This window comes from Hoplias malabaricus, chromosome 3 (genome assembly GCF_029633855.1).
Source record: "Hoplias malabaricus isolate fHopMal1 chromosome 3, fHopMal1.hap1, whole genome shotgun sequence".
In the NCBI taxonomy this organism is placed as follows: Eukaryota; Metazoa; Chordata; class Actinopteri; order Characiformes; family Erythrinidae; genus Hoplias; species Hoplias malabaricus.
Genome location: NC_089802.1, coordinates 69,602,033 through 69,616,627, shown reverse-complemented (window position 1 = coordinate 69,616,627; position 14,595 = coordinate 69,602,033). Strand labels below are relative to the sequence as shown.

Sequence of the window (14,595 nt, the reverse complement as noted above, 5' to 3'; positions counted from 1 at the left end):
TTCACTCATTCTAAGGGTGGTCTACAAATTTTGGGCATATATTGCACATCAACATCTGATAGTTTAGTGTGTTTTTGAAATCTGTTGCTGTTTGCAAAGTGTTGTGTTTAGTCTCACCCCCTTTACTACTTAGGTGTATTACATTGTCTTCTCCAGAATGAGAGATGAACATTTGTAAACTTTTATTATTAAATTACGTAAAATAAAACAACATAAGTCCTAGAGATATATGTGTGAATGAAATAAACACAACTTAAAATGTACCATTACAATGAAATATGGTATCATAATATTCCAAAGCAAAAGAAATGTACTGGTGAACTACCAGAACTGTGTACTGGTAAACTGAGACCACCATCCTTTTTTTAACTGCTCGATCATATCTATGTCCACCATGACATCTCCCCCAGAGAGGACCAGATTGGAATAAACACAAAGCTAAGCCTAAAAGAAAGGGAAGAGAGTTAAACAGCTGTTGTCATGCTGGTTTTGCATGAAATGAACTAATGCCTGCTACACCAAGGTTATGAAGAGTGGAGATGGATTAATATGTATATTTAATAGAGTACAGTGCAGTACAATATCACTGCAGATGAGAACTAAGGCCTAGACTGTTTCACAGAACTGTTCATTGTATTTTTTTTTTAGGGTTTTTTTTTTTTTTTTTTTTTGCCTGTGGAAAAATATGTGATAAATACGTATGCAGAAGTAGCAAATCTAAAATCAACTTCCCTCTCAAAACAATGGTCCTTACTCTGAACAACTGGGAAAGCCCTGAGTGTGGTCTACGTTCATATAAACCAGTTCTATTCCTGGGTGTAAGGAAGTGAGTACACACACACATATGTTCATACAACCTCTGGGTCGTGAGGTCACGCACGCATACAGTACTGAAAGTGATTAAGGCCATCCAAGGAAATGAAACATTTTTTTGTCTGTCCATTTGTAGACACTCCTTATAAGGTGCATTACTATAAAGAGACATGTACAAAACATATATTTAACCTCTACAGAAAAATCAATATAATGGGCCATTCTGGAGCAGCTGTAACCCTTCCCAAATAAGTGTGCGTTTTATTAAAAATACATTATATTAAGTAATGTTTCAGGGTATTTCCTAAGTATACTGTATATAGTAAGTATACTTATTAAGTGTAAGAGTAGTACACTGAGTACACAAGTAGTTTATAAGTTTTAATTTGTACTGCATCTATACAAACCGCAAACTAGTATATAAATATAATTGACTAGTTCTATAATTCTATCTCCCTTATAATTGTAATGGATTATAATATGAATTAAGCCTGTTACAGGAATTCATAAAATATGTTAGGGGTTTTTAGCTGTATGCGCAGCGACCTACACACAGAGAGAGAGAGAGAGAGAGAGAGAGGGAGAGAGAGAGAGAAAGAGAGAGAGAGAGAGAGAGACTGCTTTGATGAATTTGCTGTTTACATTGCCCCCTGCTGCAATATTTCTGTAGGTACAATCACTGAGGCCCAGCTTTAGTGTGTCGTACATTCTTTCAGTCTTTCTTTTATGCTCACTCTCCCCCCATGGTTTCCTTTGATGCATGTCCAGCTAATAAATCAGTCTCTGGCATATCATGAAGACCTGGGAGCTGGAGATCTTTTTAATAGCCACCATCACTCCCTCAGACCTTATCCCTCAGTAATTAACCACAGTGTTTCAGAGGACTTTTATCAGGAGGCTTGCTGGCAAGCTCTTCTTGTTTAAAATAATTACGTAGAGGTTGTCATAAAATAAAATGGGCAGTTCATTATTTGAATGTGGATGAAAAGTGTTTATTTGCATTCAGCCTGAAGCAAGTATTTTCTTAAATGTCAGTGAGTCAGTTTTAAATGTCTGTAACCTGTAATCACAGCCTGTAAAAATTGTTTAGTGTCTTTTCTTTTTTTCTGTGTGGTCAAGATCAAGTCAGGTTCAAGCAAGCTTGGTTGATCAGTTAGTTTTGTGGTAAGGGGGAAGATTGTGTAAATCCAATGCCTTAGCCAATCAAAGTCAGGAGTGCTGGAAAGCACAAATGGCTGCTCTCTGTCACTTAGCATAATGCTAACCAACATTTGTGTGTTTACATTAAAGTATTTGGTTTTGTGTGCTCTACGTGTGTGCTATGAAAGTGGTGGCTGGTTTCACACAAATCAACCATCATGTTCCCAGCCAGAAAATTATGGAAACTATATCTAAATTAGCTTATTATTTGTTATTTTTAATCTGAGGTGAGTTTCACAAAGCTGTCTTCTGCTCACCTAAGGGCTCAAATTCTGTGCTTGGTATAAAGTTCAGTGTTATAGAATTTTCTCATAGGCTTCTATTGATTTTTTAATCGTGAGACAGCTCTGCACCTGTTGTGCTCACAGGGAGACATTCATGTGGCCGGATGTTTGTGTGCGTTGTGTGTTTGACCTCAGCTGGATTTTGGCTGTGTGTGTGTTCATATTTGTATATGTGTGTGTGTGTGGCTTCCTGGTCCCAGTTGGAACTTTAAACTACATTTGCCATCAGAGAACACACACACTCACAGAGACCCATTAAACTATTGTTCTTTCATTACAGAGCTCCAGCAGCTACAGTAATCAGCATCTGTGTTGACATCTGACTTCCCAAAGCTAATTACCTTAACATTAGCCTGACTTATAAAAGGTTAACAGAGGTTGTTATGTTTAAAGTCCTTTAAAAATTTTCACAAAACATCTGAAGAACTGAATCATTTCTACCCTCAGATACAGCGGATATGTCACAATGGCCTAAGTTTTACTGCAGGACCTGGAGTGTCCCAGTATGTTTATTTAAAGGTGACATATATGATTATAATAAAAATAAAAATCACTTTTTATAAAATTCAGCTGTTTTCTGACCATGTGCTTGTTCTCCAGTCTGGAAAGCGGTCTAATGTGTTTACGAAGCTCCAGTGTCTTTCAAAAAACAAAGTGGCTCAGTCAGAGACGCTAGGCTTCTTCACTCTCTGCTTTTTCAGAATATTTAGTTAAGAACCCACTCTAAATTTGGTAGAGCACTAACTCTATGAATTGAAACACAGTGCTAAAGGGCTACAAAGCTTAACTCCTTGAGTTACAAATGAGTTTCTGTGGTAATTCAAACAGTGAATAAAAACTTACTTTTTAAACTGTACATTTTATTCATTTGTTAGTACATAAATAGTTAGTCTTAAAAAGTGATCCGAAGCATTTATCAAATAAACGCATTACATGGAAAGAATGTCAAAAGGTTTGTGTTAAATGAAGGGCATTCTTAAAAATGTTTGTACTGAGACTTTACTGTAGACTCTGTACTGAATGATCACTGGATTAGGAATACCTATCTTGTATTGTAAAATGGACCATACAGGAGCACTCTTCTAATTTTCAGCCCATCAAGGAAATCTATAATAAAATCTGATTTTACCAGGGAAGTTTGCACATTGGCACACCACTGTATCTGGCAAAAACACATATTATGGCGACTTCACAGAACCCTAACCATCCCATATGTACATGAAAAGCTTATGGATTGTGAAAAGATCTAGTGTTTTTGCAATCAATGTATATGCTATTGTCCTCTTCCTTCCAGGTTCTCAGTGCGTCCATGAGCAAGGTCCTTTGACCCGCTCCCTGCTGCTGGCCGGTCCTTCAGGAGTGGGCAAGAAGATGCTGTTGCATGCTCTGTGCACTGAGACCGGAGCAAACCTCTTCAACCTTTCCCCGTCTAATCTCACTGGCAAATACCCCAGCAGGAGCGGCCTGCAGTACCTCCTACACATGGTGCTCAAGGTAAGAGGAGAGAGCTTTTTAATTAGAATATGGACAGGAATAAGTATGACATAATTATACACAACACACACACAGTCAAAGGGCAAAGATTTAGACACCTCTACTTAAGTATTCAAGTTTTGCTGATTTACTAAATGAAAATAAGTTGACACATCGTCTACAGAGAACTCGCTGCAGCAGTCAGCCATTTTGTCTCATTTTTCTCATTTTCAACCATCCTCCATGTTATGAAGGTTACGATTCCCTGAATTTATGAGATATTTGGAACTATTTCCGACAGAGCCACCTCCGTGAGGGGTCCGCTCTTTGTAGCATAACTTGGTTCCTTCAAGGAGGAAAAAGCAATGTGCCTTTTTTGTTGTTGTTTCTTTGGGTTTTTTTGACTGAGCTTAAAGCAGTGGTTCCCAACGTGGCGGCAGATGCAACAAGGTAAATGAATAAGATATAATTATGTAACTTCTAATAATTCCACTGTACAGCTGTCACTTTATTTAGTTCAATAAAAAGTTGCAACTTTGTATTAAGTACATTGATTAGGATAAATGACATCAGAGTACGGAAACAAAATGCGTGTATGTGTGTGTTTATTCTCGTCTAAAAAGGAGGTGCACTGAGTTTTGGGAACCAATGGCTTTAAGTAACACTACGTAATATTTTTAACTCAAATTTCATTCATTCATTGTCTGTAACCCTTATCCAGTTCAGGGTCACGGTGGGTCCAGAGCCTACCTGGAATCATTGGGCGCAAGGCGGGAATACACCCTGGAGGGGACGCCAGTCCTTCACAGGGCAACACAGACACACACACCTTCACTCACACATTCACACCTACGGACACTTTTGAGTCACCAATCCACCTACCAACGTGTGTTTTTGGACCGTGGGAGGAAACCGGAGCACCCGGAGGAAACCCACGGGGCAGGACACGGGGAGAACACACCAACTCCTCACAGACAGTGACCTGAAGCGGGAATCGAACCCACAACCTCCAGGCCCCTGGAGCTGTGTGACTGCGACACTACCTGCTGCGCCACCGTGCTGCCCTTAACTCAAATTTACAGTTTCAAAATCTTTGTGATGCTTCACTGACCTGTAATAGATAGAACAGAGAATCTGTCATTGCTACTCCGGGCTCAGCACTAAAGAAACTGCACAATGTAACTTTTGAAGGAGGGTAGAAACTCATTACGAAGATTTTAACTTTGTATAAAATAAATAATATAAGAAATAAATCTACTAAAACTAATGGCCAAAAACACTAACAAAACATATTTAAAAATCCTTAACGGTAAATAACAAATAAACAATTGCAATGCTGAGTCAGTGTACCCTGTCCGTTTGGGTTAGAGCCCACAGTGGCAGCTGAACTCACCTTGCTGGATTTTTGACTTTCCTTGTACTCAACTGGGTGCTTCTATCTGAGGTGGTGAAACAGATCTGTGTTTCCACTTTTGTTACAGGCTCCTTTCTTATCTTACATATTACTGTGGTTTGTTGTATATCTGATATTTTATAACCAAACCCCCTCCAAACAAACAAACTTAACCACAGCAGAATCATTCTGAACTGTACTTGTTGCTGTGCTTAAATAATCCACGTAATGAACACAGGCCATATTATCCGTAACTTTATGACATCATTATATAAACAAATCATATCCCTGTCATAACGATAAGGCTGTAATCTAATGGAACTTGAAATCAGAATCTTATGGTGGAGCAAACCCAAGATCTTAGGGTTCGTCTGCAGGGGTTTGTCTGTATGGATACGCTCTCAGATTACACAGACCTCTTTCCCCAAACTTCATCTGACCATACATGGCATAGAGCCGTACCCCTAAGAAAGGTCAGGGTTTGCGTGCTTTGTTTGTGGCTGCACTTCCGACATGAAAACATGACATGAATATGTAAACAGGTTGCTTACTATGTCACCATGGCAACACCCATCCATGACATGACACAATGTTCCTGATTTTTAACATTTAGTTGGGTTTGCTTTTTCCCAAGGACATAAACATAAACAAACAGGGTTTAACGAGGACCTGAAAGCTGGAGAGGAGTATATCCCCACATGGCCTTTTCCTGCCCAGTCATAAATGCGCAGCCCCTCATTGGTTTTGACCAGTGGGCGTTGCGGAGGGTCGGTGGGCTGTTTTGTTTGGGGTTGTGTTTGTGTTATCCTGTGAGTCACAGCGAAGAGAGAATAGGAGAGAGAGGAAAGCCAAGCTTAGTGCTGCATGAGCAGCTCTGCCGGAGTACAGCTGGAGCTGGAGATAAACTAAGTGCAGGGCTGAGGTTGCGCATGTTTGCATTGTGCGGGTTCAGCTCTTTCAGCACCTCTTCTAATGCACGCAGGGAGTAAAAACCTGTCTTATCACGGCTTCCTGCTTAGCAGATGAATACCTTCCCATCCACTGGACTCCTGTCAGCTTAGCTCTTATCTTTCACAATCATCTGGCTATGGCTAAGCCTTGTACTCAAACACTGTAAACACATCACATCATCTAACGTGTGCTGTGATTACATAGGCTTGTATTATTAGTGAGTTGTATGAAATTTACAGTTGGATCTGTGACCTTGGAATCAGCGCAGCTTACAGTGTTGTATATGTATGCAAATGCAGCATTAAGAGTCTTGCCCATGGACTTTTAGTGTTATAAAGTATAATGCACACGTTGGTAGGTGGACTGGTGACTCAAAAGTGTCCGTAGGTGTGTGTGTGTGTGTGTGTGTCTGTGTGTCTGTGTTGCCCTGTGAAGGACTGGCGCACCCTCCAGGGTGTATTACCACCTTGCACCCAATGATTCCAGGTAGGCTCTGGACCCACCGCGACCCTGAACTGGATAAGCGCTTACAGATAATGAATGAATGAATGAATGAATGAATGAAGTATAATGCATAAATGGGAAGTAAAATCCCAGTCTACTGTAAAGCGAACAGTGGTGTGTTCACTTTGCCACACCAACAACTATATCATTAAAGGCTGTACACATATTTATGTCTCTTACAACTTTACAACAAATGTAATACTAATTATGTTATTATTATTATTATTTAAAAAAGACAGGGGCAGGTGTTTATAGCAGTGCACACAGTAGCCCACAGCGTTATTGAAGCTGGGGGTGGACTTCTGGGTTCCTGCAGCACACATGATTAGTTTGTGCAGACTCACAAAACAATGACAATTTTAGGTAGCTTTATGTTGGAGGAAGATCAATAAGCTGACATTTTTTAATTAAACGTTAAACTGATGGACTTTTAGTAATTTGCTGTATATGTGGCTCGCCTGGTGACTTTCTTTTGAACATACTTAATGACTTAATTCCTTATGTTTATTTGTGCTGTGTGCATTAACTGTCATCATATTTTATTTGGATGATACTTCAGCTTGGTAGTACTTTACTCATTTTTGTCTTCAGTGTTTGTAATATTGCCAAATATGTTCAAATGTATATATAACTTTAAATAAAATGTAAACAAATGTAATAAGAACTGTAAAATAGTGAGTTTTAGCACTCACAGTATGCTGCACTTAATTATTATTTCCAGAAAGCTTTTAGTGATATTCTTGAGCAAAGGTTATCAGTTTTTCTGCTCAGCCTGATATTCTGATATATCATGGTACTTCACTAATACGACAACCTCCAAAAAAATCCCATCTTTGATCTTGGCATCGTTCATTTTTGGCTTATTCAGTCATCATTAAGGCGGGTTTAGTCAGTTTCACCAAAAAAGCTGTTATAAAATAGGGTGACTAGATGTCCTCTTTTACCCGGACATGTCCTCTTTTTTAGACTTAAAAAATGTCCGGGCGGAATTTCACAAACGTCCGAGATTTTGTTTTTCTAGAGCTTACATAGAACTTCGAGAAGCGTTTCGTTCACAAACTAGTCCCGCCCTCCCCTACTCCGATTGGTTCGCTTGAGTGAGAAGGGCCTAAAGTCTTCTGATTGGACGGTCTGACTGTAGAGCTACCATGATTGGTCGATAACCTTCTCTGTGAACATTTAATTGGTCAGTCTGCACGTCAGTAGTCCTTGTTTACGTCAGGCAAAGCTCAGGAACCTACCCTCATCTCGAGCAGCTATGCGGAAAGTAGTTCTCGGATGAAAAAAGAAATTCCCATGTTTTGTGTAGCAAATAAAGGTGTAAAGGATCTAAAAGCACACATAGGTTCAGCTAAGCATACAACGTCAGCGAGGGGCGAGAGCTCATCACCCTATATAAAATGTGTTGGAATAGTCCTTTACAGATGGTTTTGTAGGGTTTAATAAGTGCTCACCGAAAGGCTTGTGTAGGTGTCATGAAGCTGTATCAACAATGACTTACCATTTATTTATTTTTTTACTCTTATTGTTTTAGGGTCTTATATTTAACTAACAGCTGTTTCTGCTATGGATCTAGAGAGGGTATCTGGGCTGTGTGTGTGTGTGTGTGTAGTGTGTGCTGAAGTGTTGTTTGGCCTGTGTTGGAGGGATTTGTCGTTGTTATGTTTGGGCAGGTGGCTCGCCAGCTGCAGCCCTCTGTCATTTGGATTGGAGATGCTGAGAAAACATTCTACAAGAAAGTTCCAAAAGTGGAGAAAGAGGTACTTCTGCCAACTTCACTGTGCTTCAGACATCACATGTACACAAATACACATGTCCACACACATGCCATTTTTTGCCAACAATAGATTTATGCATTATAAAAACAGTAGGTAGTTCCCTGTGGAGAGAAAAAAAAATATTATCTTGAGCTTTTGAGAAGTCTTTACTGCCCTCTAGTGGATCAGAAACTCACCTACAGTTGTCCCCAGTGTAGAGAGCCACTTCATATCCCATTAAAGGGGTACTCCACTATCAGTAAACCATTAAATAATTAAGATGTAAACAAAATTATTCAGTGTTTTGATGAGGAATATTCCATTCAAGAAAAACCTACCAATTATTTAGAGAATTATTTTACAGAGGTGGTGATAGGAGCCAGAAGTGTAATATGTATAAATGCTAATATATAAATAATTAGTTGAAACGTATTCAATATTTTTCATACTTTGAAGCTACTCTGCCTGCTGCTCTTTCACCTTCTAAATGTACATACATTTACATATCTTTATGCATTATAACTGTAGATGGAGCCTAAAAGGCTGAAGAAGGACCTGGCGAAGGTTGTAAAGTCCATTAAAGCAGAAGACCGTGTGCTGCTGGTGGGGACCTCCCAGAGACCCTTCGATGCTGACCTCAAAGCTCTCTGTAAAGTTTATAAAAAGATCATCCTGATCCCCAGACCAGACTACGCTTCAAGATTCAGTAAGTGCAAAACTTAAACCTTAAAGATATGAGCGCGTGTGTGGTACTGTGCACAATGCATACATTTCTGAATTGAAATATACTCCATTATGTGTAGTTTTATGGAAAGAGCTGCTTGTGGAAAGAGGGGCTCAGGTGGGCCCCACTCTGGACCTGAGCTCTCTGGCTAAGGTCACTGATGGCTACACGCAAGGTCACATTCTGCAGGCCATACGCAGCGTTCTGAGCTCCCGCCGTCTCAGTCAGCAAACCAAGAGACCACTCACTGCCCTGGAGTTCATCCCCTCTCTCGCCAGACAAGACCCTATCTATAAAGAAGAGGAGGAGGCATTCAAGGTTAGAGATAAGTACAAATAGTGAATGACAAATTGCAGTGATATTGAAACTGATATTTAATAATGTACAGCAAACATTTATGTTGAGTTGCAAAAAAATTAATCACTTTTCTCTCAACCCCATGTGTTCTATTACAAAATTATTGCTGGGGAACTCCACCTGTTTTTCAAACATTGCTGCATAATTAAAACCTGTGATGTGAAAAAAGTAATTAAGAGTAGTATGATTTGTTATCAGTGGTGGTGATAGGAACCAGAAAACTGAAGGGTTTAGTGCCTCCTGTTTTATTGATGAATACACTGGGCAGCACACTGGCACAAGAAAGTCCTGCCCAGTAAACAAGGAACGTCCCTGGACGTTCAAAATAGGTCTAAAAGTAGTCTGTCCGTCAAGGACATATTTTAAACGTCAATGGACGTCCAAAATCCATCTTAAAAAGTTAGTTAAGTGGTGACCAATCGATGTCGACGTCCAAAATGCGTTTTATACAATTTATTTCGGGACCAATTAATAACGTCAATGGACGTCCAAAATATGTCTAATAGTCGTCTTTTCAATGTCTGTGTTTTGACGTCTTTTCAACTTTCATTTTCAACCTTAAGAGAACGTTGATTAGACGACAGTCATTACGTTATTTCAACGTTGAATCAATGGCTAAATGTTTACTGGGTGGGCTCACACAGCTCCTGCCTTAGGTCACGGTCTGTGTGTTCTCCCTGTGTCTGTGTGGGTTTCCTCCCATAATCCAAAAACATTTTGGCTGGGCAAAAATGTCCATAAGTGCAAGTGTTCGCAGCCCTGTGATGTCCTTGGTGTGTTCCTGCCTTGCGCCCAATGAATTTGGGTAGGCTCGGGACACACTGTGGCCCTGATTAGGATTAAGCTATTGCACAAAATGAATGAATGAATGATAATTACATTGCTTGATTATTACTCTTTTATCGCTATCAATATTACAACCCACAATGTGTGTGGTTTCACTGGTCATTATAGTTAAAGAAATGGCTATTGGACATAGACACTGAATCCCCTGGATCCTATCACCATCTCTGGAAAGAAAACGTATTCTTTGCAATGCACCATTTCATACACAAACTCATTGTATGACTGTTTACACCTATGTAATTTGATTGTGCAGAAACGCTGAACTTTGGAATTCTCCTTTAAGATCACCATATTAAAAGCCACCGTCAACAGTGACACTGAAGTGTGTAGAAGCTACCCCTATGCTTAATACACGTTAATGACATTGACAATGTTTTGTTGAGGATTGTAAAAGAGAGAGTTTTTATATAGAATGGATGGTGTATATTGACTGGATTGTATCTAAATGATTGTATCCTGGTAGGCCTGGTACAGTCGGACTCCACTGGGCAAAAGAAGAGCTCGTGCTGCCAAGGAGTCTGAGGAAACAGCACAACCGAGCAAAGGAAAGAAACCTGGAAAGGGACAGAAGAAGGAAACAGCAGGGGAGAAGAAAAAGAAGTGAATACTTCTCTGCTTTGCCAAGAACTGTAGTGTTCTACATTGATAAAAATGTCAAATTATATTTTATAATTTCTGGGGGCAATTCCCTTTTTGGTCACCAGAGAGCAGCAACAGACTTTCTCTTATTCTACTCCCATTCACTACCTCCTCTTAATTTGTCCAAAAGTGTATAGACACTCCTTCTAATCAGTCAATTCAGGTACATCTTACAGAAGATTTCAGTTGTTTAAAAAATAAGGCTAATGGAACAGTCTGGAGTAGCCACACAACCATTACATCACCATTCTCAAAGCTGGGCACTGGTCAGACGTGTATAAACAAAACAATGATGGAGCACCATTCAGTACATTGTGGATTTTTTGCAAGATACAAACTCTTAATCCCTCAAAGAAGACTAAAGCCTATTACTTTAGTGAAGGGGACAAACTCACGATTACGCTTAACTTCAGAAGCAGTATGCACAATTTTGGCTATAAAATATATATCTGTAATAAAAACCCAGAGAATTAAAGGGACAGTGTTTTTAAACCATCATAAATATAGTTATTTTCAAGTCATTTACTTTAACCGATAAATGCTGTGTTAATTAAATTATCATGTGTTTTATCATATTGTATGGTGTGGTCTCTGAAGTAAGTCACTAGAACTGTTAACTGGTCTTTTAGCTCACTGTAATACCTGAACAGGTTTAGTCTTATTGGTGAGGACTAGAAAGCTTGAGAAATCACTTGCACAAACCCACTGTAAAACACTGGCACTAGTATCTCTGCTAAATGCTCTCATTTGGTTCCTAGCTGGCAGAGCTGCTAATTATCCTGTGTAATGGCCCGCTGTGCCCATGGCTGCCAGCAGGACTGCACTGCGACACCATGGACACTGCTAACATGGCCGTTTGGCAAAGAAGGCTATTCTGCTAGTGCTCTTGTTGACTCTGAAGTTCACTTTGACTAGCTGTGTTTATCGCAATTAGCAAGCAACTCGAACAAGCTATGTAAATGCAGCCTGAGATATTTACTAGTTGACCCAATTAGCAAACTAGCAAACAAAGCTAATATAGAGGCTGAATAATTAACAAACGGAACCAATATAGTGGCAAGAACATTTACATTCATACATTTTCTACGGATAGAAACGTAGATGTCTTCCTAGTTTTAATTAGTTTTGCTAGTCTTCATGACAGTGACTGGATCACTGGGTTAATCACATTTAGTTTACAGTTTAGAATGTTTATGTAGAGGTAAGTATTTTTGTCTTATTAACAGTGGCTGGACAGTAAGTTAATTTTCCTGAATCTATAAAATGCTTGGACCCATCCTGGTGAATTTACTAGCTGACATAAATAATGTTAGCAAGACTATAACACTTACCAAGCTATGCAAATATCCTGCATTCCAGCCTGGATCATTGACTAGTTGACTTACTATTTTGGGTAAAAAAAAAAAAATTCACTGTTTAAGGGTAAAATATTAGCTCAAACCTACCATAAAAGGGACAATGTATTTAATTTTATTCTGAAGTCAACAAACTTCTCTGAATGTATTTGTGTACCACTTCAATTCTTAGGATACCACTAGTGGCAAACTAAGCTTCAGTCATAAAAGTCAAAGTCGAAACCTCTGACTTGTAGTAGATAGAGACTCTTTCTGAAGTGGTCCTGGCTGTTTTCTACTTATATCTTTTAACTGAAAAGCATTTGTTAGACTCCTGCTCCTCTCAGCGAATGTATCTAGTATCTCCACAAAATTTGTTCCAAAATTTGACAAATCCTAATGTAACTGCATAGTTAGTTCCTAGTAATTATAGTGGTCAGGGGCATTTTGGGATATCAAGATGGTGATAGCGGGACAGAACGGGAAAGCGAGTTCGCAGTGTGTCTCTCACGGCTCACATATAGCACTTCTCTGGGACCCAACACAAACAGTTATACGGGCTCCTATCAGTCAAAGGCCCACCCCCCATATATGGCACCACTGGAAATGCCTGCTAGGCCTTATCTACATAAACACTAAATGTAAAAACAGTGATCTTAAAGTCCCATCGTGAACCCTAAAACTTCACAGTATACCCTTTCATGTCTTTTATATGTTTTCTAAGAAGGGAGAACAATTATAAAAAGTCTGACGTTGAGAAGAGATGCAATTCAACTTACAAACTACAAATGCAGTGGAATATGGTCTGCTCACTAAATAAAGGTAATGAAGGTGTACCTTTGATGGTACTGACCCTGTGACACTTTCTGAGAGTATAGCTGAACTATTCAACTCCACAATCTTTCCTGTTTGACCCCAGTCTAAGTTTGAGGAGGCTTGTTTTCAACCAGGCCTCTACTAATCCAGATTTTAGCCTTTTACCATATATGTCTTGATCTACTGTCTTGATCCCTCCGTGCTGATCCCTCGTCCTCCTCCGCACCAGGTGGGTTTATAGAGCATGACAAACACACTCACAACTCCATGCTCCTTCCAGCTAATTGAATTACTCTGTGCATGTGTTTCTGTGTGTGTGCGAGTGATGGGTCTGCCTGTGTGCGTTCTCATACAAGGAAAAGCCCTGAAGCTAGGTGTCATGTTAAGATAAGTGTGAGATTTTTACCTCTGCTTATTCAAATGAGACACGTCAAAGTGCATCTGCTAAAGTGCACTCACTTATTAGCGCTCATTCTATTGTGTATGAATGCATGCTTAATTACTGAAAGCAAGAAGAGGACAATGGCTCTATCTGTTGTTAACTACATTCAGCCCTAAGAATAGTTATTTTTTTCCATGCCATGTTCAACACCATGTTTTTTAATTAAAATGCCCCTTTTGACTGCACTATCCTCACAGGTAATTTCCATAATCCTGGACATATCTTCCCTTCAGGAGCGATTATAATTAAGCATTATTAAGATTGGATTATTCACATGCTCCTTCTTATCTCGGCCGGAGTTGAGTCGAGAGCACAGCACCCCCATGGCCGAGGCGGTGAAACAAAGGACATCTACAGGCTCCTTTCAAGGAGCCTTTTAACCATTGTTTCGCAATTACTATTTATTTTCCCTAAAGTGCGAGGCTTTCTCATGCAAGCACGGACTCTCCTGGAGCTAGCTGTAACCTCTAATGCGTTATGTTGATGCATCCAGCTCCCTCATAGCCTTCGGCCAGCCCTAGGCCCCTGTGACCTCACCAAACTCCAGACCCTAAAACAGGCCCCAGGGGTTAAGGGTGAGACATGCCCGTTTAAGAAGGCCTTAATGGAGACATAAAAAGCCAGCTTTCGTAGGAACATGAAGACGGAGGATCCTGAAGGACGGCCCCTCTACCCGTCACATCAGACCATGTCTTTGCATGGACGGCGAATACAAACTGCTCATTTTAAAGGCTAATTGTGAACGTTTGACGTGCCCATTTGCAGCAGCCTGGAAAAGACTTAAATGATGAGGACTTCATAGCCCACGGTTATGCAAAGGTTTGAATTAGAGTGAAGTACCACAATGATATTTAACAGAAAACAAATAGCAGATTATATGTCTTGACGTGTGTAGCCACCTCTTATAATGAACCGATATATTTCAGTATAGGGGGCACTACGGCTGAACTATTTGGGGGTATATGTAATTGTGACTTTTGATTATGATTTGAATTGCAGTTATTTTCTACCAGGAAGATCTGGCATGAAATTTGAAAACTGCATTCATTTAAAAATGTGGTT

The 14,595-nt window shown here is 39.7% G+C and overlaps 1 protein-coding gene across 3 annotated transcripts in view; it reads left to right on the top strand.

Annotated features, from left to right (window-relative positions):
- The window catches only part of iqca1 (IQ motif containing with AAA domain 1), a 74,903-nt gene extending 63,447 nt beyond the window's left edge, over positions 1 to 11,456 (top strand). For all 3 annotated transcript variants that reach the window (XM_066665458.1, XM_066665456.1, XM_066665457.1), the window contains 5 exons: positions 3,592 to 3,791; positions 8,292 to 8,378; positions 8,904 to 9,081; positions 9,179 to 9,417; positions 10,766 to 11,456. In XM_066665458.1, the coding sequence (XP_066521555.1) occupies positions 3,592 to 3,791; positions 8,292 to 8,378; positions 8,904 to 9,081; positions 9,179 to 9,417; positions 10,766 to 10,906 (845 nt within the window). In that variant the 3' untranslated portion in view covers positions 10,907 to 11,456. The remainder of the gene's footprint in view (positions 1 to 3,591; positions 3,792 to 8,291; positions 8,379 to 8,903; positions 9,082 to 9,178; positions 9,418 to 10,765) is intronic.
- Positions 11,457 to 14,595: the final 3,139 nt, after the last annotated feature.